The 23939-nt window shown below is 41.7% G+C and overlaps 1 protein-coding gene across 1 annotated transcript; it reads right to left on the minus strand.

Annotated features, from left to right (window-relative positions):
* Positions 1–3400: 3400 nt before the first annotated feature.
* dcst2 (DC-STAMP domain containing 2) lies at positions 3401–23891 on the minus strand. Its single transcript, XM_064944926.1, has 16 exons — positions 23863–23891; positions 23501–23742; positions 21698–21868; positions 21363–21464; positions 21033–21227; positions 18637–18702; positions 18242–18455; positions 17869–18026; positions 17448–17612; positions 16743–16910; positions 8824–8924; positions 5890–6020; positions 5544–5671; positions 4897–4990; positions 4383–4613; positions 3401–4266 (listed from the first exon to the last, which is right to left on the minus strand). Exons 1-16 carry the CDS (start codon positions 23889–23891, stop codon positions 3990–3992), a joined length of 2472 nt encoding a protein of 823 aa, XP_064800998.1. The 3' UTR covers positions 3401–3989.
* Positions 23892–23939: the final 48 nt, after the last annotated feature.

Below are 23939 nucleotides of genomic sequence, written 5' to 3' on the forward strand. Positions count from 1 at the left end.
ACAGTTGAACTACAGTAGGTGGAGCCACAACCTAATTCCAATCCTCTCAGATCCACAAGGGGAAGGCAACACACAGCCAGATGGGAGAGAATAGACTGCTAAGGGATCATTTTGGGATTGCACTTCTATTTGTTCACAGAGGTTGCCATGGAAGGGAAGAATCTAAATGAGGGGCCTCTCCCTGGCCTAATACTTAAACTGAATTATTCCTTCATCCTTTCCTTGGGATACAAATGTATATAACATGGCTGGACAGGTTAAAGCCAGGGTTAAACTACACAGATTTCCTGAATTTACTGATGTCAGATCAGTGATTACCGCAAGGAAGGAAGGAACAAATTGGAAATATTGGAACAGAGTCATACTTTACTGTGTGGGATCATATTACCTTGTCAAGGGTGGGTAGCTGTGTGGAGACCAGGGTCTGGAACTCCTCTGTGGTTAGTGTGGGGGCATTGTTGGCTGCAGCACCATGGAACTGACTTACCAGGGTGTTCAACGCCAACTCCAGATCTGAGTACTTGTGGTGTGTGAGAGAGAATAACACATAAAGACTAAGAGCAGATTTGAAGGGAGAATCCACTTTTTTTAATAGTGTATGACAAATAAATTGTACTATGCATAATACAACATAATCATGAGTGTAAGTTAATCATTTGCAATCACATTATGATCCGTTTCCTGCAGTGCACACCTGGTAGTAAAGAATATATGCGTCACGCACACTACTGTTAGGCTAATGTTTACCCAAGAACAATACCACAATGTGTTAAGCCTCAGGGCTAGTCATGAACATTGTTTAAGGCTTGTCGCTTGACACACCCTTATGATAAAATGACTTTTGAAGCATTTGAATGGAATTCCAATTGTAATTAATGAAACCGCTATTACACAGCAGACAGATTGTGACATTTCCTAATTTATTTGATATTTCAGCAAACATTGATTTACCTGACACAATATTTGCATCATCATGGGAAAAAAATGATTGCAGAATCTCAGATTCAGAACGAATTGTTACAATTCCAAAATTCAATTGAGGTTGGATTGTATTGGATTCTGAAGTGTTTAACTTGTTAACATAGACACTGAGTGTACAAAACATTAGGAACACGTGCACTTTCCATGAGACTGACCAGGTGAAAGCTATGGTCCGTTATTGATGTCACCTGTTAAAACATCTTAAGGATCAGACCCTTTTTTCAATTTTCGCCTAAAATGACAAATCTAACTGCCTGTAGCGCAGGACCTGAAGCAAGGATATGCATTTTCTTGATACCATTTGAAAGAAAACATTTTGAAGTTTGTGGAAATGTGAAATTAATGTAGGAGAATATAACACATTAGATCTGGTCAAAGATAATAAAAAAAGACATGTTATTTTTAAATTACATTTATCATCTTTGAAATGCAAGAGAAAAGCCAATGTATTATTCCAGTTTAGGTGCAATTTAGTGTATGTGCAAAGTTTTAGACTGATCCAATGAACTATTTCATTTCTGTAAAGAATGTTGTATCAAGTATGCCCAAATGTGTATGCCCTAATTGGTTTATTAATACATAGCTGTGCACTCTCCTCAAACAATAGCATGGTATTATTTCACTCTAATAGCTCATGTAAATTGGACAGTGCAGTTAGATTAACAAGAATGTAAGCTTTCTGCCCATATCTGATATGTCTATGTCCTCGGAAATGTTATTGTTACTTACAACCTTATGCTAATCACATTACCGCACGTTAGCTCAACCGTCGAGGGACACACACCGATCCTGTAGCGGTTTTAAATCTACTTTAATTAGTGTATATGAAAGGGAGGAGACAGGTTAAAGAAGGATTTTAAAGCCTTGAAACATTGATTGTGTATGTGTGCCATTTAGCGGGTGAATAGGCAATTCAAAATATTTAAGTGCCATCGAACAGGGTATGTAGTAGGTGACAGGCGTACAGGTTTGAGTGTGCCAAGAACTACAATGCTGCTGGGTTTTTCACACTCAACAGTTTCCCGTGTGCATCAAGAATGATCCACCAAACAAAAGGACATCCAGCGAACTTGACACAACTGTGGGAAGAATTGGAGTCAGTATGGGCCAGCATCCCTGTGGAATGCTTTCGGACAGTGTAGAGCCCATGCCCTGATGAATTGAGGCTGTTCTGAGGGCAAAAGGGGATGCTCCTAATGTTTTGTACACTTGGTGTGTATTTCAGTAGCACTTTATTAAACTAATGATTGACTGACTGATTCATTCATTGATTCTCTAATTTAACAATCCCACTCAAGCGTTGTAGAACCCCGTCAGTCTGCAATGGCAGCTCTCACAGATTTACCTTCTGGGTGTTGGCCAAAACTGCAGAACGTTATTCCTATTAATCTCGGGTAGCCTTTTGCCATACATTTTATTTCCATGCGCTGCACTTTGGGCTCATTAAATCCCACTGTACTGCACCTATTCTATGTACTGCACCTATTCTATGTACTGCACCTATTCTAGGTGTGAGGCGTCTACTTATACTATCAATTGTGGCTGGAAACCAAATTTCAATGCAAGAAATTATTATTCAAATAGCCAAGCAAAATGATACGCTTTTTTGTTAAGGATGAAAGTCTATCGAAACTGTGCATGCAATGGACTCCATTCCAACGTTTCCGTAGGAAGGAATGCGTGAACCGGATTGATTCCCCGTGCTTTCTATTACTCTGCGCCGACAGTCGAGGCACAGGGCATTCAACTGCTCCACAATAACTAACACCCAGATTGCGCATTCCGTGCCAAAATGAAATCCACAAGGCCAGTGAGCATAATGTAGGCTCATGATATACTCTGGTTAAATCCCAAAATTGGTTTCGATTTGTTGCGCCCTAACATGTTAGCACTTTATCGTACATCATGCGCTGATGTCAGGAGAATATAACACAATAAAGTCTTATAGGTGAGAGCCGGCGCCCTAGCTTATAACATGATGACAGTTTCCTGTGCGTTTGAATCACAAATTATGGATATCAAAGTAATACACAGATAATTAATGACTTAAATATTATTAATGGCAAGAAAATAACTCTTACAAGGTGATGTATCATACCTTCGTCGCCATCGAGTCCGTTTTGGTCTGTCCAGTCAAGAGGAAACGGACTAAACTTTTGTCAGCGTTCCATTGCCGTCCTGGCTGGAATCTCGTATCCTCCCACTAAAAAACTGGAGTCCACCCCCGCATCAGACAAGGAATGGGGAGGAGAAACACCGAAATTTAACACTGGGCCTGTATAACGAACTGAGGGTGGAAACATGAGACGTGTGTGTGTGTGTGTGTGTGAGTTGATATTCAGTTTACTTATTTATTGTACTTTTTTAATTCAAACTTTGTGGGCGTTTACAACTCCATTTACAAAGTCATAATGTCCTTATCTGTTTCCAACTTTCCACAGAGACATACAAATATGAATATCACAAAACAGTCTTTGACTAACATTAAAAATGTAAATCTTAAATAATGTATTTATTCTCTTAAAATGGTCCTAACATGGTTCATCCACATCCATGACATCAGTTTGTACTCTTCATCCTTCCAAAAAAACCTATAACCCATCGACTCTATAGCATCTAAGGTTATCATCAGTTTGATTATAAATGAAGCGCTGGAGTGCAGGTGATTCATGCAGTGCATTCCACTGGCACTAAAGCATAAATGGGGGCAATTTAACCAAAACCAAACAAGCTCATTTACATTCTAGATTTGGAGAACATGTCAAATGCATCTACTAGTTCACTATGAAGTTCCCCTATTTTTATTGCACTTACATATGGAAAATAAATGGGCTAATGCTTTGATATGGAAAACATGTATTTTAATACTAAATGAAATTGAAATAATTTAGAAAGTAATTTGCTCATCCTTATTAGCATCTGTAGCCTCTTTATCAAAGACTGCAGTGTTCTGAGCTGAGCACAATTAGTTCCTTCTGAATGTCAATGGAGCTGGTTGGTTAAGGTGGTCATGAGAAAGTTTGCTGTTGTGAGTTGTGGTCAAGGCTGTGGACTGTGACCGTTCTCAGGGATCCATACTGAGAGTGGTCAATCCGGCCAGAGGTGACAGAGTGAAACGAGGCGTCACTGTCTGAAGTGTCACTCTCGCACCCTTGGGTCTCCAGCCCCCTGCTCACGTAGATGGCCGAGAGGGACAATGTTGGGTTGGGGTTGTGGTTATAGGCATCGTCACTAGGCTCAGAGTGGTCCTGTTCTGAGTAGTCTTGGTAAATCATATCTGGCTCACTGGGGATGACAGGCAGAGATAATGAATGCTCAATTAAATGTCAGATCATGTTAATTCTGATGGTAATGACAGCAGTGATCATAATCATAAATATGAAGAGTCATATCTCCATTACCTGTGTTCAGAGTCACTGGGGGGACTGATATGACCACTACTGTCCCCACTGTCTCCTTCCACCAGCCCTATACTGCTGCAGGCCCCACGCTGCACTCTGCTCTCTGAGGGCCGCCGCCGGGTTGCCATGGAGATCCTCCTCTTCATCAGTCTCCTGGTGCCCCTGTGGGTGATGTGGGGGGAAGTTAGGGCGGCGGTCCACAGGCCCAGCTGCTCATCATCACTGGAGTCTCTGGAACATACAGGTTATACCAGACAACTGCTATTCTGTATGACTAACGGGCACATTCTAGTTCATTAATTCATTTTTATTCCACATTAGTTATATGTTTAGTTACTATGTGACAACTGGTTTCTAGTGACAAAATGCAATTGGGGCAAGTGAGTAATTTACTGTATCTTAAGTGTAACCAAACAAAGTGTAACATGATAGTTAAATGGTCAACTAGAGTTTAACAGGTTTAACATTCTAACAGGTGGTCATCATGAGTAATGTGTCCCTGTGGAATACTCACAGCTCTTCCTCACAGTCCTCCTGAAAGGTCAGGGGTCCCATGCAAACTGCACACACCTGGCCCATACTCTGGAAGCACTGCTTACAGTATACCCCTGTGTCATGTTAAACAGCATGGGTTGTGTCATGTTAAAACAGCAGATGGGTTAGAGTGCAACAAACCACAGTGGAGCAGTTGAATGGAACAGAAAAGTCAGATTGCCAAAGGGGAACATAAAACTCAACAAGACCAGGGGCAATGTCACAAAATAATATCAAAGATATGGCTCGCAAATCTGGGTTAACATTCTGAAACAACAAGTAATCCCTAAGTGGTTTCAAAGAGTTTTGAAAGGGGTTTTGAGAGACACTCCTTGTGGTGCTTCACCAAAGGTGTTAGCTGATTTCTTATCCTTCTAGGGTGAGTCAACAGTTTAACAGAGTCAACTCACTGTACACACAGTAAGGTCAAACTCCAATTCATTTTACAAGGAAAAAGGAACGATTTTATGACACTCAAAGAAAAGCGGTACATGAAAGGCAGGTAACATTTATGAGCTTGTAGAGTTTTTAAAGGAAACCAATCTACTTTTCAAGGGGGTCCTATAAACAAAAACAAAAATCCCCAAACAAAGACAACCTTAAAAGATCTGAGTTCGGCTGCTGTACCTTTACACTGAGGGGTGATGCATGTGACCATGCTGGGGTCGCTCTGTCCCTCTCCTCTCCTTCCACAGGCCATGCAAGAGACAGAGGACACCCCCAGAATTTCAGCCAGGTAGGACCCACCTGGGAGGCTAGATTAAAGAACACATCATTAGCTGTAATAATATTAGTGATATGTCAAAGTTACTTGTACACACATCCACTATAAATATGTGTCATGTGTTACAGTCCTGGACTACTCTGGATTTGCATGGGCAAAGAAAATGCCCTAGTTAAAATATTAATATGGTGAAAAATGCAAAATGGCTTCAAGAATGGGAGATTTAGGTGAAATTGACATTAATTTTACCAGGTTGTGAGTGTCTGGAGGAATCTGGTCCCCTCTCTGTCTGCCCTGCTCCTGGCTACAGACCTCAGCAGGGCTTTACCTAGAGACTTACGCTGGCTCTGGATCCTCCTGTGGAGGAGATGCACCCGCTTCTGCCCCACAGAGGAACGAGAAACACCATTACCTGCTCTGTTATGTTATGTGTCTGGATCTCGAAAAGGTGCTGGACAAATAGAATTCATCTGCAGCCTGGCCTAGTTGATAATCTATAGAATTTCCTGATCATGCTTGTCAATCTCAGAGAGGAAATTAGATTGTCACCAGGGCAAGACAATAAATACCCATCGGCTGACAATAGACAAGTACAGGTAATTGCCAAAATAAAGTGAACACTTGCGTAAATGAGGGATACAAAATATATTGAAAGCAGGTGCTTCCACAGAGGTGTGGTTCCTGAATTAATTAAGCAATTAACATCCCATCATGCTTAGGGTCATGTATAAAAATGCCCAGTTGAGTTACTTTTTCCTCAACTTGTTTCTATAACTTTATAGCGAGTCAAGCTAGATTGCACTGCAGAACAGCTAGCTAAAATCTAGGCTAGGTTGACGATACCATTGTAGCTAGCGACCTCCACCTAATAATTATCATCAAAAACAAACATTATTACCGTCACAATGAACTTAAAAAGGGAGGCAACAGTCATATAGTAGAATTGGCTTAACAGCCTGTGTATTATTTAACATAGCTATTAAAATACTATTCACTTATAGGAAGTTGCTAGCTATCCCATAAAGCCATTACCGAAAACAACATATTATCTTCTGTGGTCTGGCAACTTCCTGTTCTTCGACAAAATGTGAAAAATTTCAAAGTATGCGTTGTCCGTCCTGCAATGGAGCCTTCAACCGCAAGGGGGCATTGCATTTGCACTCCATTGTGGACTTCCCTATTGAAATACATGACATCCGGTGCAACGTAACAGAGTGCAAATGGGTAATGTGAACAAGGCTTAAGACAGCGTTTTCCACCTCCATTAATCTTAGGGATAGGCATCCCGCTAGTGGTACACCAGTCGACAACATCCATAGAATTGGAGAGCGAGCAATTCAAATAAATAATCGGAATATTAAACAGTCATGAACTAACAAGTATCTTATATAATTTAAAAGTTTAAATTCTTGTTAATCTAACTGCGTTGTCCGATTTACAATAGGCTTTACAGTGAAAGCATACCATGCGATTGTCTGAGGATGGCACCCCACAACATATTTTTCAACCAGCACAGGCTTCATAAAATCACAAATAGCTATTAAATAAACCACTTACTTTTGAAGATCTTTCTCTGTTTGAAATCCCAAGGGTCCCAGCTACAACATGAATGGTATTTTTGTTAAAATCGTTCTTTATATCCCAAAAAGTCTTTAGTTGGCGCCATCAATTTCAGTAATCCACTCATTCAACATGCAGACAAAGGAGTCCAAAAAGCTACCGCTAAACTTCATCCAAACAAGTCAAACAACATTTCTATGTAATCCTCAGGTGCTCTAAAATATAAATAAACTATAATATTTCCTACAGAAAGTAGTATGCTCAATAGGAAAGTAAAATTAGTAAGCGTGCACCCTCTTCCTCACGCGCCGAAAGACTGACATTGTTCCGGTGTTCTCTTCACCAAAACTCCAAATTCTTGCTTGTTTAAAAAAAAACAAGCCTGAAACCTTGAATAAAGACCGTTGACATCTACTGGAAGCCATAAGAATTGCAATCTGGGAATTACATAGAACCCATAGCTTCCACAGTAAGAGCCTGGGACCTAAAACTAAATTCTGGTTGGTTTTTCTTCTGATTTTTGCCTGCCATATCAATTCTGTTATAGTCTCAGATATTAATTTAACAGTTTTTGAAACTTCAAAGTGTTTTCTATCCAATGCTACCAATTATATGCATATCCTGGCTTCTGGACCTGAGTAACAGGCGGTTTACTTTGGACCCGTCCGTCAGGCGGAAATTCAGGAAACTAGACCCTATCGCTAAGAAGTTTTAACAAAACCCAAAATTATGGAATTTCTCATGGAAGAATGTTGTCGCATCACTCCAAAAGATAAATATAGTTCCAGACACTTGTAGAATCTATGCCAAGGTGCATTGAAGCTGTTCTGGTGGCTTGTGGTGGCCTCACACCCCATTAAGACACTTTATGTTGGTGTTTCCTTTATTTTGGCAGTTACCTGTAGATCGCGTTGTGTGTGCTCATAGACTAAGTTACGTTACACAGACCCGGTGTCGATGCTCAACATTCTGTACATGGTTTCAATTCCAACAGTCTAGTATAAAATGTGGTAACACTAAACCTGAAGCTGCTGGCAAAGTGTATGAACACTGCCATTAGAATGATGCAACACCTTCCCTGTCACACCAGTTTGTAATAGATCATGGCTGAGTGTGATGCTAACCGTGCCACTACTAGTATACAAACAATGACAAAGACCGCCACAATATAAGACCAGCATTCCATTTCTGTCTGTTCTTTTGTCCTGAACACATCTGTATTGCAGTGCAGTGCTGACCTGCCTGTTCCCCTGAAGTCTTGAAATTGTTTAAATTCTATGCATGGTTCACATTCCTCCCAGACCAGCAGACTACTGCAGAACAAGTTCTATTGTGCCTGCCCAAAATCACAACCTGAAGTGGCTATTGTGAACAAATCCATCTGTGGATCTTTTTATTTCAGGGTAGTTTTTATGTAACTGACAGCCCCTAACTCGTCACTGTTTGCAGATCTAAAGGAAATGGATAGATGGAAGCAACAGCTAAGTCCACTGGAAAGGTATCCATCTATTACTACCCCTACCTGGTTCCCTCAGATCAGCAAACACAGAAGTGGTAAGGACTAGAGGAGGGGGTTTGGGACTGGACAGATAAGGAGAGAGGTGTGACTGAGTAATAACGTACCCGTTCTCGTTTTGGGTGGTACCTGGCACACACGAGCCTCCTTAACCGCTTGACGTAGCTTCCAGCGAACACAATGAACAAGGTGAGTCCATAGAGGAATCCTGTGATAAGAGAGGAAGCAAAGCGAACAGGTTATTTTGTCCACTGGGTGTCAGTGTCTTTTAGCAACAAAAAAAAACATTTCCTTTCACAACAATTGTCCATTACAGAGACCCTGTAGAATTTACTCCACATTGCTAGGCCAAGGGCTAGATATAGATAACTGCCAAAATAAAGGAAACACCAACATAAAGCCTCTTAATAGTTAGTTGGGCCACCACGAGCCAGAACAGCTTCAATGCACCTTGGCATACACTGTTGTGTCTGGAGCTCTATCGGAAGGATGAGACACCATTCGTCCACGAGAAATTCCATCATTTGGTGTTTTGTTGATAATAGAAAAAGCATTCTCAGGCACTGCTCCAGAATCACTTCCATAAGTGTTCAATTGGGTTGAGATCTTGTGACCACTATCACCCTGTGGATGGGAGCATTGTCATCCTATGGGAGCATAGCCATGGTAGCAAAAATAATGGCCAAAATAATTTTATACATGACCCTAAGCATGATGGGATGTTAATTGCTTAACATTAATTGCTTAAGCATCTGCTTTCAATATACTTTGTATCCCCCATTTACTCAAGCGTTTCCATTATTTTGGCAGATTGTCACGGTTTTCTGTAGGTGAAAGAGAGTCGGACCAAAATGTGGTGTGTCTATTGCATCCATGTTTAATAAAACTGAAGTAAACACGAATCAATATGAAATAAACAATACACGAAAACCGAAACAGTCTAATACTGGTGCAAACTAGCACACGACAGACCTAAGGACAAAAGGACAATCACCCACCAAAACCCAATACCAAACAGGCTACCTAAATATGGTTCCCAATCAGAGACAATGAATAACACCTGCCTCTGATTGAGAACCATATCAGGCCAAACACAGAAACAGACAAACTAGACACACAACATAGAATGCCCACTCAGATCACACCCTGACCAAACAAAACATAGAAACATACAAAGCAAACTATGGTCAGGGTGTGACACAGATAATGCTAGGAGCAAGTTCTACCAGATATTTTAAGGTTAAAAGTCCCCCCAAAATATATTTACTGAACAAAAATCTAAACGCAACATGTAAAGTGTTTGTGCCATGTTTCATGAGCTGAACTAAAAGATCCCAGATATTTTCCACATGCACAAAAAGCTTATTTCTCTCACATTTTATGCACACATTTGTTTACATCCCTGTTTGTGAGCATTTCTCCTTTGCCAAGATAATCCATCCACCTGACAGGTGTGGCATATCAAGAAGCTAATTAAACCGCATGATCATTACACAGGTGCATCTTGTGCTGGGCACAATAAAAGGCCACTCTAAGATGTGCAGTTTTGTCACACAACACAATGCCATAGATGTCTCAAGTTTTGAGGGAGCATACAATTGAAATGCTGACTGCAGGAATGTCCCCCAGAGCTGTTGCTAGATCATTGAATGTTAATTTCTCTACCATAAGCCGCCTCCAACATCGTTTTAGAGAATTTTGCAGTACATCTAACCGGCCTCACAACCGCAAACCACGTGTAACCACGCCAGTCCACAAACTCCACATACGGCTTCTTCACCTGCGGGATTTTCTGAGATCAGTCACCTGGACAGCTGATGATACTGAGAAGTATTTCTGCCTATAATATAGCCCTTTTGTGGAGAAAAACTAATTTTGATTGGCTGCACCCCTGCCCAGTCATGTGAAATCCATAGATTAATAAATGTATTTCAATTTACTGATTTACTTATATGAACTGTAACTCAGTAAAATGGTAGTTGACTATATTGCCACTCCTATTTGCCATCTCTTCAATCTAAGCATACAGCAAAGTGTGTGCCCTCAGGCCTGGATGGAAGCAAAATTCATTCCACTACCTAAGAATAGCAAAGCACCCTTTACTGATTCACACAGCCAACCAATCCTGCTACTGACCCTTAGTAAACCTTTGGGAAAAAATATTTTTCACAGTAAACAAACTAATAACTGACTTTCAGCACGCTTATACGGAAGGGCACTCAAAATGTACGGCACTGACACAAATGGCTGATGATTGGCTGAGAGAAATTGATAATAAGAAGATTGTGGGAGCTGTTTTGTTAGACTTCAGTGCAGCCTTTGACATTTTCGATCATAGTCTGCTGCAAAAACATATGTCTTATGGGTTTACATCCTCTGCCATATTGTGGATTGAGAGTTACATATCTACCAGAACGCAGAGGGTGTTCTTTAATGAATGCTTCTCTAACTCAAACCAATCAATCAATAAAATGCATTTATAAAGACCTTCTTACATCACCTGATGTCACAAAGTGCTGTACAGAAACCCAGCCTTAAACCCCAAACAGCAAGCAATGCAGGTGTAGAAGCACGGTGGCTAGGAAAACCTCCTTAGAAAGGCCAGAACCTAGGAAGAAACCAAGAGAGGAACCAGGCTATGCGGGGTGGCCAGTCCTCTTCTGGCTGTGCCGGGGGAAGTTTATAACAGAACATGGCCAAGATGTTCAAATGTTCATAGATGACCAGCAGGGTCAAATAATAATGATCACAGTGGTTGTCGAGGGTGCAACAGGTCAGCACCTCGGTAGTAAATGTCAGTTGGCTTTTCATAGCCGATCATTCAGAGTATCTCTAACTCTCCTGCTGTCTCTAGAGAGTTGAAAACAGTAGGTCTGGTTGAATACCAAATAGATTTAGGCATACCTCAAGGTAGCTGTGTTGGCCCCTTACTTTTTAATATTTTTACTATTGACCTACCATTAGCCTTAATAAAGTCAGTGCATCCATGTACACTGTTGACTCAACATTATACATGTCAACGACCACAGCAAGTGAAATCACAGTAACACATAAAGATCTGAAGTCAGTTTTAGAATTGGTGGCTAGTAAAAAGCTAGTCCTAATTATATCAAAACCTAAAAGCATTGTACTTGGAACAAATCATTCACCAAACCAGTGGTTCCCAAACTGGGGGTCGCTTGATATGAAAATGGGGTTGCGGGAGAATTTCCAAAATCCCCTCAAAATCTAAATCTATACCTTTATATATAAATTATTCAAATCTAAAAGATAAAATGAAACCAGAGAACGCGCTTAGATCATGGGAAAAGGCCGCACTTGACCGTTGCACTTGAATCATTCCCACGGTGAATGGCTAGGAGAGACTTTGATATTATCGGCTGCAATTGATATGGTGAAAACAATGTGTTGGGAGGCAGAGGCACAGAAACTCACTTCAATACCTTTGTCAGATAACACTGTTAAACAAAGAATTTATGCTATTGCTAGCAATCAAGAGGAAACTCTGACTGAATGACTCAAAAACTTCCAAGCTTATCCTCTCCAAAAGGATGTCAGCTGTTAGTGCCGAGATGCCTATGCATTGACTTTTGTTTGCTATACATGTAGGGGGATGCTATTTACAAGGACATATTGTTCTGTCTCACGATTCCCAAGTATGAAACGACATATGGGATGTTGAGTGTGCTGCGTGGCTATATTGACGACGAACAGATTCCATATGGGATCGAATGGTGGACTTTTGCACAATTATAGCTCCATCTATCACGGGACAGCGGGCAGGCCTCTGCACTCTAGTTATGAATGTGTCTCCCTCTGCAATATGGACGCATTGTATAATACACCGAGAGCAACTGGTGGCAAAAGAGCTGAACATAGAACTCGAGATATACTGCAGCAGGTAACTTAAATGGTTAACTACATCAAACCACATCCACTGAGCCCACGCCTGTTCGCAATACTATGTGGAGATATGTGATCAGAGCATGGCAATGTTTCACATCGAGGCTTGGTGGTTATCAAGGGGGTGTGTTGGGGGAAAAAATATGCTTTGAGAGAGGAACTGTTGTCATTCACAATTGATATGAAAACAACAAAAAAACAGACTTGGTTGACTTTCTGTGTAATGAAAAAAACAAACAGAAAACAGCATCATCAGAAGTGTCCTACACAAGTGATAACTGCTCACCTCCAACGCTTGGATGAGCACTTTGGAACGGACCTACTTCCCAATGCATTTGAATGTGATCCTGGCTCAGTTGACATGCCGGTAAGTGAAATTGAACAGCTGACATAGCTGACCGAATACTGCAGACAATGCATTCACGGGTCACTACGGAGGAGTTTTGGTTCTTGACTCAAAGACAATACCCTGCTGTCTCCCTCTGAGCATTAATGCCGCGTTCAAAACAACTGGGAACTCATAAATCTCAGACTTCCGTGTGCTCAAGGCAACTGGGAATTAGCTCAGACTGGGAAAAATAGTTTTGAACGGTCATCCAACTCGGAATTCCAACTCAGGAACTCAGGCCTCTTTCTAGGCCTCTGACTTTTTGTCCTAAAGGTCACTGTCGTCATGATTTGAACTTGTATTTTTCAGAGTTCCCAGTTGTCTTGAAAGCACCATAAAATTCATGGAAGGCTACCCTTTGCCAGTTTATATCTGTGTGAAGCTGGATTCAGTGCTCTCTTCTGCATTAAAACCAAATATCGATCCAGGTCGACCACTCCCCCTGACTTTGAGAAGCTCCGATGCAACATGATTCAAGCACACCCATCTCATTAGTGGTGGTGAGATAAGGGACATTATGTCAGACTAATTTGAAATTGTCTGCTCTCCATTAAAAGTATGTGATGGTGAGTTGAGAAGACAATCAGAAAAACTGTTAGAATGTTTTTCATTTCACTGCCTTAGCTCCCCCCTAAAAAGTAAACATTGGCTGTACAATGTATAATTTTTTTCACATGGGGTGGGGTCACCAGAATTTTCAGGTTTTTGGAACCCCTGCACTAAACCCTAAACCTAATCTAAATATTTTAATGAACAATTGAGCAAGTTGGTCTAACCCTAGATTTGAAACTGAAATGGTCAAAACATATTGATGCAACAGTAACTTAGATGGGGAGATGTCTGATAAAGCGCTGCTCTGATTTCGGACATCATTATCAATAAAACAAGTCCTACAGACCCTAGTTTTATCACACCCGGACTACTGCCCAGTCAAATGGTCAAGTGTCACTAAGAAGGACATTACAGTTGTCTCAAAACAGCACGACTGGCCCTTAAATGTACATAGAGTGCTAATATCAATAACATTTATGTCAATCTCTCCTGGCTAAAAGTAGAGGATAGATTGACTGCATCACTACTTGTCTTTGTTAGAGGTATTGATGTGTTGAAAGCACCGAACCGTCTGTTCAAACAGCTAACACACAGCTCAGACACCCATACATATCCCACAAGACATGCCACCAGGGGTCTCTTCACAGACCCTAAGTCCAGAACAGACTCTGGGAAATGCACAGTACTACATAGAGCCATTACTACATGGAACTCTCTTCTACATCAAGTAGCTCAAGCGAGCAGTAAAATCAGATGAAAAAACAACAGATAAAACAACACGTCACAGCACAACACGGGCTGTGAAAAGACACACACACTCTCTAACACACAAACGTTGTAATGTAATATTGCATTATACCATGGCATTCCTTTTTGATTGGCTTTAAGAGCTTGGTATATTTGCACTGTAGAATTCAATGGCTATAGTTCATTTTTATACGTTTTGTTTGAGCTGGTTTTAAAAGCAAAAGTCGAACTGAACAGAGTATTGGTATTGTTGAATTTGATATTCATAATAGCAAGCTAGAACTGATGGCTTGGTTAGATACACTAGCAAGTCTGTTTGTTTGGTTACCACGGACACTACTGTAGCCATCTAGTAAACTTGCTAGCTACTTTAATGGATGTTGAACACATTTATACAAACAAATGAACACATTTCTAATGCCAAATGTGTTAAATTGTAGCCATGGTATAAAAAGGATAATTAACTTATGGCTCTATGCATTCTCTGGAAAATAATGTAACTCCATGGATGGTCAGTCCACTAGCGCTTGGTGGAACACACCTTCCACGTTGTTCAGAATTTTCAATAGAACACATACAGTATATCACAAAAGTGAGTACACCCCTCACATTTTTGTAAATATTTAAGTAAATCTTTTCATGTGACAACACTGAAGAAATGACACTTTGCTACAATGTAAAGTAGTGAGTGTACAGCTTGTATAACAGTGTAAATTTGCTGTCCCCTCAAAATAACTCAACACATAGCCATTAATGTCGAAACCGCTGGCAGCAAAAGTGAGTACACCCCTCAGTGAAAATGTCCAAATGGGGCCTAATTAGCCATTTTCCCTCCCCGGTGTCATGTGACTCGTTAGTGTTACAAGGTCTCAGGTGTGAATGGGGAGCAGGTGTGTTAAATTTGGTGTCATCGCTCTCACACTCCCTCATACTGACTGGTCACTGGAAGTTCAACATGGCACCTCATGGCAAAGAACTCTCTGGGGATCTGAAAAAAATAATTGTTGCTCTACATAAAGATGGCCTGGGTTATAAGAAGTTTGCCAAGACCCTGAAACTGAGCTGCAGCACGGTGGCCGACCATACAGCGGTTTAACTGGACGGGTTCCACTCAGAACAGGCCTCGCCATGGTCGACCAAAGAAGTTGAGTGCACGTGCTCAGCTTCATATCCAGAGGTTGTCTTTGGGAAATAGATGTATGAGTGCTGCCAGCATTGCTGCAGAGGTAAAAGGGGTGGGGGGTCAGCCCGTCAGTGCTCAGACCATACGCCGTACACTGCATCAAATTGGTCTGCATGGCTGTTGTCCCAGAAGGAAGCCTCTTCTAAAGATGAAAGAAGAAAGCCCGCAAATAGTTTGCTGAAGACAAGCAGACTAAGGACATGGATTACTGGAACCATGTCCTGTGGTCTGATGAGACCAAGATAAACTTATTTGGTTCAGATGGTGTCAAGCGTGTGTGGCGGCAACCAGGTTAGGAGTACAAAGACAAGTGTGTCTTGCCTACAGTCAAGCATGGTGGTGGGAGTGTCATGGTCTGGGGCTGCATGAGTGCTGCCGGCACTGGGGAGCTACAGGTCATTGAGGGAACCATGAATGCCAACACGTACTGTGACATACTGAAGAAGAGCATGATCCCCCTCCCTTCGGAGACTGGGCCGCAGGGCAGTATTCCAACATGATAACGACCCCAAACACACCTCCAAGACAACCACTGCCTTGCTAAAGAAGCTGAGGGTAAAGGTGATGGACTGGCCAAGCACGTCTCCAGACCTAAGCCCTATTGAGCATCTGTGGGGCATCCTCAAACGGAAGGTGGAGGAGTGCAAGGTCTCTAAAATCCACCAGCTCCGTGATGTCGTCATGGAGGAGTGGAAGAGGACTCCAGTGGCAACCTGTGAAGCTCTGGTGAACTCCATGCCCAAGAGGGTTAAGGCAGTGCTGGAAAATGATGGTGGCCACACAAAATATTGACACTTTGGGCCCAATTTGGACATTTTCACCTAGGGGTGTACTCACTTTTGTTGCCAGCGGTTTAGACATTAATGGCTGTGTGTTGAGTTATTTTGAGGGGTCAGCAAATTTACACTGTTATACAAGCTGTACACTCATTACTTTACATTGTAGCAAAGTGTCATTTCTTCAGTGTTTTCACATGAAAAGATATACTCAAATATTTACAAAAATGTGAGGGGTGTACTCACTTTTGTGATATACTGTAGCTCCTCGTTGACTATCCCTTACTTAATGTAGTATTGTAAATGTTATATTGTACATTTGTAATTAGAGTAACAATGTATTGTACGAAGTATTATTGTATTTATAATGTAGGCTGCTTTGTTTTATTCCTGTTTGGACCCCAGGAAGAGTAGATGCTGCCTTGGTAGCAGCTGGGGATCCTAGTAAATACTAAATAATACTAGTCTAGGTGTTACCTATGAGCATGTATCCTGAGTGGTCTGGCTCTGAAGGCTTCATCAGACAATTCTTGCTGAGAACAGTGATGTTGCCCTTCTGTAGAGTGGCAAAGGCAGCCACTATGTCCTTGAAGATGTCCGAGGCATAGCCTGTGCCATTTACTTCCACCGCCACTACGATGGGTGCTAGAGAGAGCACAAAGAGAGAACAATGTCTTGGATGATGTTGTTCGTTCCAAATATGGTTTGATATACAATTTCATTATAATCATCTGTACTATAGTATTTAATTGGAAACTGATGTCCAGTTTAATTCCTTGATTGTACTGAATAGAACGGAGTAAAGTGATGTTCAGGGAAAGTCTCAGGTTTCAGGCAAGGTTACTCATCACACCAAGCAACCACTTTCTCTCATAAAATAAACTGTTCATTATGTCTAAAGAAACTAAGTCCAAAATATCAGCCCAAACAAAACATCTACAAATAAAATAGCTTGAGACTTGGTTTGTTTGCAGTGTTTCTGGTTTCATTCTGGTAAATATCATTTTTGGAAGCAATAACGAATGCAGACATTATACCTCTCGTCTATTTCTGTTTTTAACCATGCACCTGTGAGTACACTGATGGGTGGGGTGGCTAGTAAGATTTCCAATGTATTTATTACAGTAAATAACCTTGAACTGAACATCATCTATTTATTTCCCTGTAGCCAGACTGTCTCACCTCTGGCCACGATGTCCCCCTGGGCTTGGTGGTGCACCAGGTCAAACATCCAGAAGACCACCAGGTCCAGCGCCACCACCAGGCATCCCATGGCTATGTGCCTGAGAATGGACACTGCGCCGAGGGCAGCCGTCTGCCGCTCCCTGGCTGTCAGGTACACTGAGACTAGAGGACAGGGATGGGTGTGGGATAGGGGAGGTTAGGTGGGTGTTTTCACTGCCATGACATCAATGTTACACTGACTTTCTCTTTCACCTTTCTAGACATTTTTGTTGTTGCTGTTCTCTCTCATTTTCTAACTTCTCTATATCCTTTCGCTTTGTACCTTTTCTCTCCACACCCACACTGCTTCCTCATTACAATCAATTTATCTTATCTTCTCCTCTTTCCTGTGCATTCCCTCTCTTCCTGCTCCACTCACATGGTCTGATGTAGGTGCGGGCCTCTCTCTGGCTGAGAGGTAGGACAGGGTTTTTTCCCTCACTAGCCAATCTCTGGTCGAGCTCCTCAAACTGCTCTGTGATGTAAGTGTTGTCAAAGTCATCCTGGTGCAGGTACTTGTGTTTGTACAGGACAGCCCTTTAAAACACACACACAAAGAACACACACACACACACAGTATAGAGCATCATTTCCCAAAATCGGTCCTGGGGTCCCCCCAGGTGCAAGTTTTGTTTTTTTGCACTATACAGCTGAAGGGGCCCCAGGACCGGAGGGGGGAAACCCTGGTATAGAGTATACCGCTCCTCGTCAAACCTTGTTTGCATGACCCATGTGAATGAATATAGACTTACTGTAGGTACATTAGCAGCAGAAGGAAGAGGCCTATGTAGGCTATTAGCCCCATCACTTCCTGGAAACGTCCCAGCTCCACCGACACTTCCTCCATCATATCCTGTGACACCTGCTGCAGCGACTGACTGCTGTTCACATTCATGTCAAAGTGCATAGAGGCCGATATGTTGAACTCAAACTCCTTCTTCATCTTCTCGAAAGCTGCTATGGTTGCTAGAAGAGAGCAAAGAGACATGCACCAAAATGTGCCACTGTGCATTTGTGACTGTTTAGAATGGCCATCAAAAAGGAGTTACAGTAGAATGATGGTATTAAAGAATGTTCTACCTTTGAATAGAGAAGTAGTTGAAACTATTATGAGGTCAAGGTTTTTGTACCTCTGCACTTTACTTACGGGTAGCAATCTTTGTCTTCATGTGGCCAACAATGTAAGAAGGGATGATGCAAAACAGCTGACCAACTGAAATGAGAGGAATGTATTGAGAATTACTGTCCTCATACCTACAATGACATTACCTCTAGCTAATTTACGTGACAAATGCATCTCTGCATCACAGGCTCTATTCATTGTCTCATAAAACCATTGTGAACGGTCATTAAAAGTAAACCCAAGTGTCATGTCAGGTTTATAAGACAGCATTATATAGGATTTATGACCCATAGTTTAGAAAGTGAAATGCCACCATTCACTTTATGCTGAGAGCAGCATTCTAGATCTCCCAAGGGCCAGGAAGTGTGTTTTATCTTTTCTTTCTCTTCCTCCTGTCTCTGGCCCTCAGGTCATGTTTGGATTAAAAAGTCACCCGTGCCCGGCTGGCTCCTGGCTGGCCCGAGAGCAGCGGTGGATATAAAACAATAATTCACTTGAAAAGAAAACATGGGAGGCAGACGGATGGAGGGGGGAGGCAGAAGGACGGTGGGGGGGGGGGGCATATGGATGGAGGGGGAGGAAGAGGGACGGAGGGTGACTCACGGCTGCGCTCCTCCTGGAAAATGTGAGAGGAAACCTGAGAGCGGCGTGGGGCTGGAGGGTGTTAACAAGGCCTTTCGCCCTAAATTACCTTGCCCTCCTAGGCTAAAGAATAACACAGCGCACTGCAGAGCTGCTAGAGAGGAGGGTTGTGCTGTACCTCCACACTGATGTCAACCTCACAACAATGGATGATCTATTTTTCCATGAGCTAACATATTTATAGTCAGCACTTTTTCACCAAAATCGGAAAAAAACAGGCTTGGGTGCGAAAAAGGAAACATTTTAACTGAAACCACTGACAACCCAGCTAGCACATAATGTTCTGAGAACCTTAATATGTTGCTAGGAGCTTGATGAGAGCGTGGTTATCCTATGGTTATTTTGCGTACAACCTTCCCATAACATTTCATATAGGTTTCTTCATGGTTCTACTTAAAGTAATGTTCTCAAATTGTTCAGAGAACGTTAAGAAACAATGTTCTTCTGTGGTAATTTCAGCATAAGGTTTTTTACAGGTTTCCTCATGGTTCTATTGAAAGTCATGTTCTCCAAATGTTCAGAGAATGTTAGGATACAAAGTTCTTCTGTGAAAATTCCAGTACTTCAGCATAACGTTTTTTGCAGGTGTCCTCATGGTTCTATTAAAACATTAAGAACATTCTCAGAACATTAAGAAAACTTTCCATAAAAACTCCAAGAAAACATTAACGTTTAAAGAACATAAACATTCCATTCTCAGTAATAACAAAAGTCTCTCTATCCTCCATCTTGTTCAGTGTTTTCAGGTGTGTTGGCCACACCTGATCTTAATGAGTGCTTGTTTCCTTTGAAATTGGGTCTTTTTGAATTGACAAACATTAATGGCTTTGCATTAGTTAAAAAACCTGGCATGCTAGTTCCATCCTCGTGGTGCAGTGAACTAATTCCATGGATAGAGAGCAGAAGATCATAGGTTTGAATCTCACTGACACCATGCCACAATAAAAAACAAATGTGCTTGCATGATTAATGCCTATGCAAATTAATTTCCATGTGTCCTATCTATGCTTGGAGATCAAAACAGTAAACCTAAGCTAGCAGTGTTATTAAAAGTCTTATTGAAACATTCTCTGAATGTTATTTAATTACCTTAAAATAACCTATAATTTCCATTCGTTAATAAAAACTCCCAAGAAAACTTTCAGGAAACAATAGGAAATCTTTCTCAGAACCTCCCTGCAACCTGAAAATGTATGTTCCCAGAACAGGTGAAATTTTCACTTCTGTTCTCTGAACTTTTAGAAAAGTCTTAACGGTAAGGAAATGTATGGCTTTGTTCGCAAACCAATGGGAAACCAAAATTGTACTTTCTCAAAACTGCTAAGGAACCAAATTTGCTAGCTGGGAAAGACTTAAAAACAGAGAACAAACATCTCAGATAAAATATGCAATGGTTAGGAGGCAAGGCCCTAACAAAGTTGTTCATCAAAATGGCTCTTTAAGAGAAACATTGAGCTAAGACTGCGACAATGACAATACAGATATGACAACCTAATTAAAACACTACCACAGATTTTCTTATTTTTAATCAACAGACACCTTCCACAGTGATTGATGTCATTTTCACATTTCCTTTGCTCTATTGCTACAGCTGTATATGTGCTAAAGCCTCTCAGGTTCCTCCTCTTGCGATTTGATCCTGCTTCTTTGTGGACAATAATGTATCCCTCTGACACGATGACAAACAGCTACCCTTCCTCTACTACTGACAGCTGACGGAAGTAAGGGTGAGTGAGGATAGTGATTCTACTGTATGATGGAACAACATGTCAACCAACCTCGAGCGAGACCACAGAGAGGGCGAAACCCATCCACAATGTGACAAAGGAAGTTGAACACAGACAGGAGCTCCATGCAGTCATCACGGGCATCATCAAACAGCTTGTTACACTTCTTATAGGGGGTGCCCAGTTTGTCATTACACACCTCGCCAATGCCAACCAGGAAGTGTAACACGTTTCTCAGGGAACGAGCTGTAACAGGAGGTAGAGGGCACAGAAATCAATGGAAGGCTTCATTTGGAGAGTTAAATTTTTAGATACAGTAACTGTACTAACAATGTCTTCAAGTAATGACAGCACTAGTATAAGCATGGCCCACAGACTTACCTACATGGCGGACAGACTCAGTCAGGGCCTGGATTAAGTTCTGTACCCTCCCAGCCACGGAGTGGACATTTTTGGTGATCTCTTTTATCTTGCCCAGCACAGCTGCAACAGGTGGACATTAGGAGCTTATAAGGGTGTGTGACATTGCAGAGCACTCAGATTGTGTAGAAATTGCATTGTAAAAGGAGTCATCCACCATATTGTCTCCACCTGTAATGTCCTTCCAGTTCAGTGACCATGGAGAAAACAAAGCTAGTGTGAACTATTTGAGACACCATGTATAATGAGTGTAATTACAGCTGTGTGGTGTGATTTTATAGAACAGCTGGACTCACAGAGAAGAGGTGTAGCCGCTCGCTCCATCAGCTGCTGGGTCTGGTTCATGGCAAGTTCGGCCCCACACACCACGCTGTCCGCTGCACGTTCAAAGTTTTCCAGGGTGTTGGTCATGGGGCCCTGGACCAACATGGAGAAGATGAGGAACAGGAGGAAGTTCTTGCCCTTCACTGTGAAGAAATTCATAAAAAGGTGTGTTAGTGGTACCCAGAACAAGTTGGTCTACTGAGTAATACATTGTAGGTCATTCCTTCCACCCAGGGGTGTTTCTCAGATTTTTTTCTGGGGTGGCCATGGGAAATCAGCAAACGGGATCACAAATAGCATAGAAAATTCGCTTAACTACTATGCAATGCATTGAATAACTGTTTCAACTGTTAATTTGTATCTGCCCTAAGTTATTCAAATACATTTATTTGAAATGATCCATATGAATCCATGTTCAAGTTATTGAGGATCTACACTGATCTCAAAAACGACCTCAGAATCCATATGATGGAAATCCGTCACAGTAATGGAAAACTTTAACCCCTGAATGAATGTATAGTTGGGTTCTTTGGCTAAGCAAAAACAAGCAAAAATGACTCCAGCCATTATCACCTTGGCTGCTTTAGCTTTATTCACCCATCGTTAAGGGACGTACATAACATTCTAGAACAAACACATGCCATAGCCTACAGCAATTAGCTGCTACACACTAGCTCAGCACTGGGATTAAAAACTTAAACATTTATTTTCCTGTCAAATTAAACAGCAGTTACCTACACATCTTCTACCTCTGCACTGCTTTTGTCAACTCAGGGGCGGACTGGGACCAGAAATTGGTGCTGGCATTTCTAACACACTAGCCCATTTGTTTCCCTCTAGGTTCCCACAACAGCCCATTTTTTCAGTTGAGACTCTCATTATAAGCCAGATCATGATAATTTTGCACTAAAAAAGTTAGCCCACTAGAAAGAATATGGACCAGCCCTTCTGGCATCTCCAAACTGACGGTCCTAAAGAGATTGTGGCTAGTGGGTGAGCTACTAGGAAACGTCGCCAGCTGCTCACGACTCCTCTATGAAAGATAGCCTACATAGTGCTTTATTTTTAGTAAATGTTTCTTTTCAAAGCGGGGAAAAATGTAAACAGGTTGGAGGTGCCTGTGCCTCTATTATGTTCTTCTTCTGTGGGGTATTCTGGCAGACTACAACCAAACAAAGGTTCATTCCATGTGTGGTAATACTGATGATTTGTCGCCACATATGGTATGTTTACATAGCAGGTTATGATAACTAACGTGGTAGGTTAGGTGAATTAATGTAACAGGTTAGGAAAATGATAAGGGTTAGGCTTAGCTACAATGCTAGTTGTCAACAATTGTTGTCCCCGACACTACCCCCCATCGATCCAGACAGAATGGAAGAAATGTAAACAAACAGGCTATGACAAGGACGCACCTCCACCTGTTTCCACCTGTTTCGTACAAAATGGCGGTCTTTCCCTTCTACTGTAAGTGCCTACACCAGCCTGGGAAACAATATATCCAGTTTGCAGAAATCCCGTTTCAGTCTCTCTGTTTGAAAGGCTGCATTCTGATTTTTTTTCTCACACTAATTGGTATTTTCAGATATTTTTCAGAGCTAATCTGATTGTTAAAAATACCAATTAGTGGGGGGGGAAAAGGATCATAATTGGGCTACCTGTCTAAATATTGCCAGTGTTTATTTGACTGGGTAACTGGGTACATTTCAACGCATAGCACATACACCATTTTTTTGTGGTATGGTTAAAACAATCTTCAAATATAGGCTACTCACTTGAACACAGCATTGGCATCATTAGCGTAACATTCGCTCGCACACGGATGGAGAGGCCCATACCAAATGCTGTGAGGAAAGCTATGGCGATCGTGGTATACACGCAATACCACAGGCCTTGGTTCTGTATGAACAGTGCAGTCATTCCGTACACAGAGGCAAGGAATAGGCCAAACAAAAACCCGCCCAAACTCCGCACAAGCCCACTGAGATGAGGTTTGGTCTTGCTTCGTGGGCGTCGCCTTGGGAATCTGGGAACCTTGTCAAAAAGGTTAGATATTTAGGCTAAACTCACCAATGACAGCATTATGTAGTAAGCCTATGCATCTCAATAATGTCAATTTGACAATTTATTCCCTTACCGCTTGAGGACCCCCTTCAAACACTCCATCCCGGCTTGGCCACTTTGCACGAACCTTTGAAAAAAAACATGTATGCT

Source organism: Oncorhynchus masou, chromosome 29 (genome assembly GCF_036934945.1).
Source record: "Oncorhynchus masou masou isolate Uvic2021 chromosome 29, UVic_Omas_1.1, whole genome shotgun sequence".
Lineage (NCBI taxonomy): Eukaryota > Metazoa > Chordata > Actinopteri > Salmoniformes > Salmonidae > Oncorhynchus > Oncorhynchus masou.

Excerpts from the sequence above, each read along its gene's own strand:
- dcst2 (XM_064944926.1), bottom strand. The coding sequence starts at position 23,891 with ATGGAGTGTTTGAAGGGGGTCCTCAAGCG. Across the intron at positions 21,465-21,697 it reads AGCGGCTACACCTCTTCTCT|CTGTGCTGGGCAAGATAAAA; the intron begins GTGAGTCCAGCT and ends CACCTGTTGCAG. Across the intron at positions 5,672-5,889 it reads CTCCAGACACTCACAACCTG|CCTCCCAGGTGGGTCCTACC; the intron begins GTAAAATTAATG and ends TCTTTAATCTAG.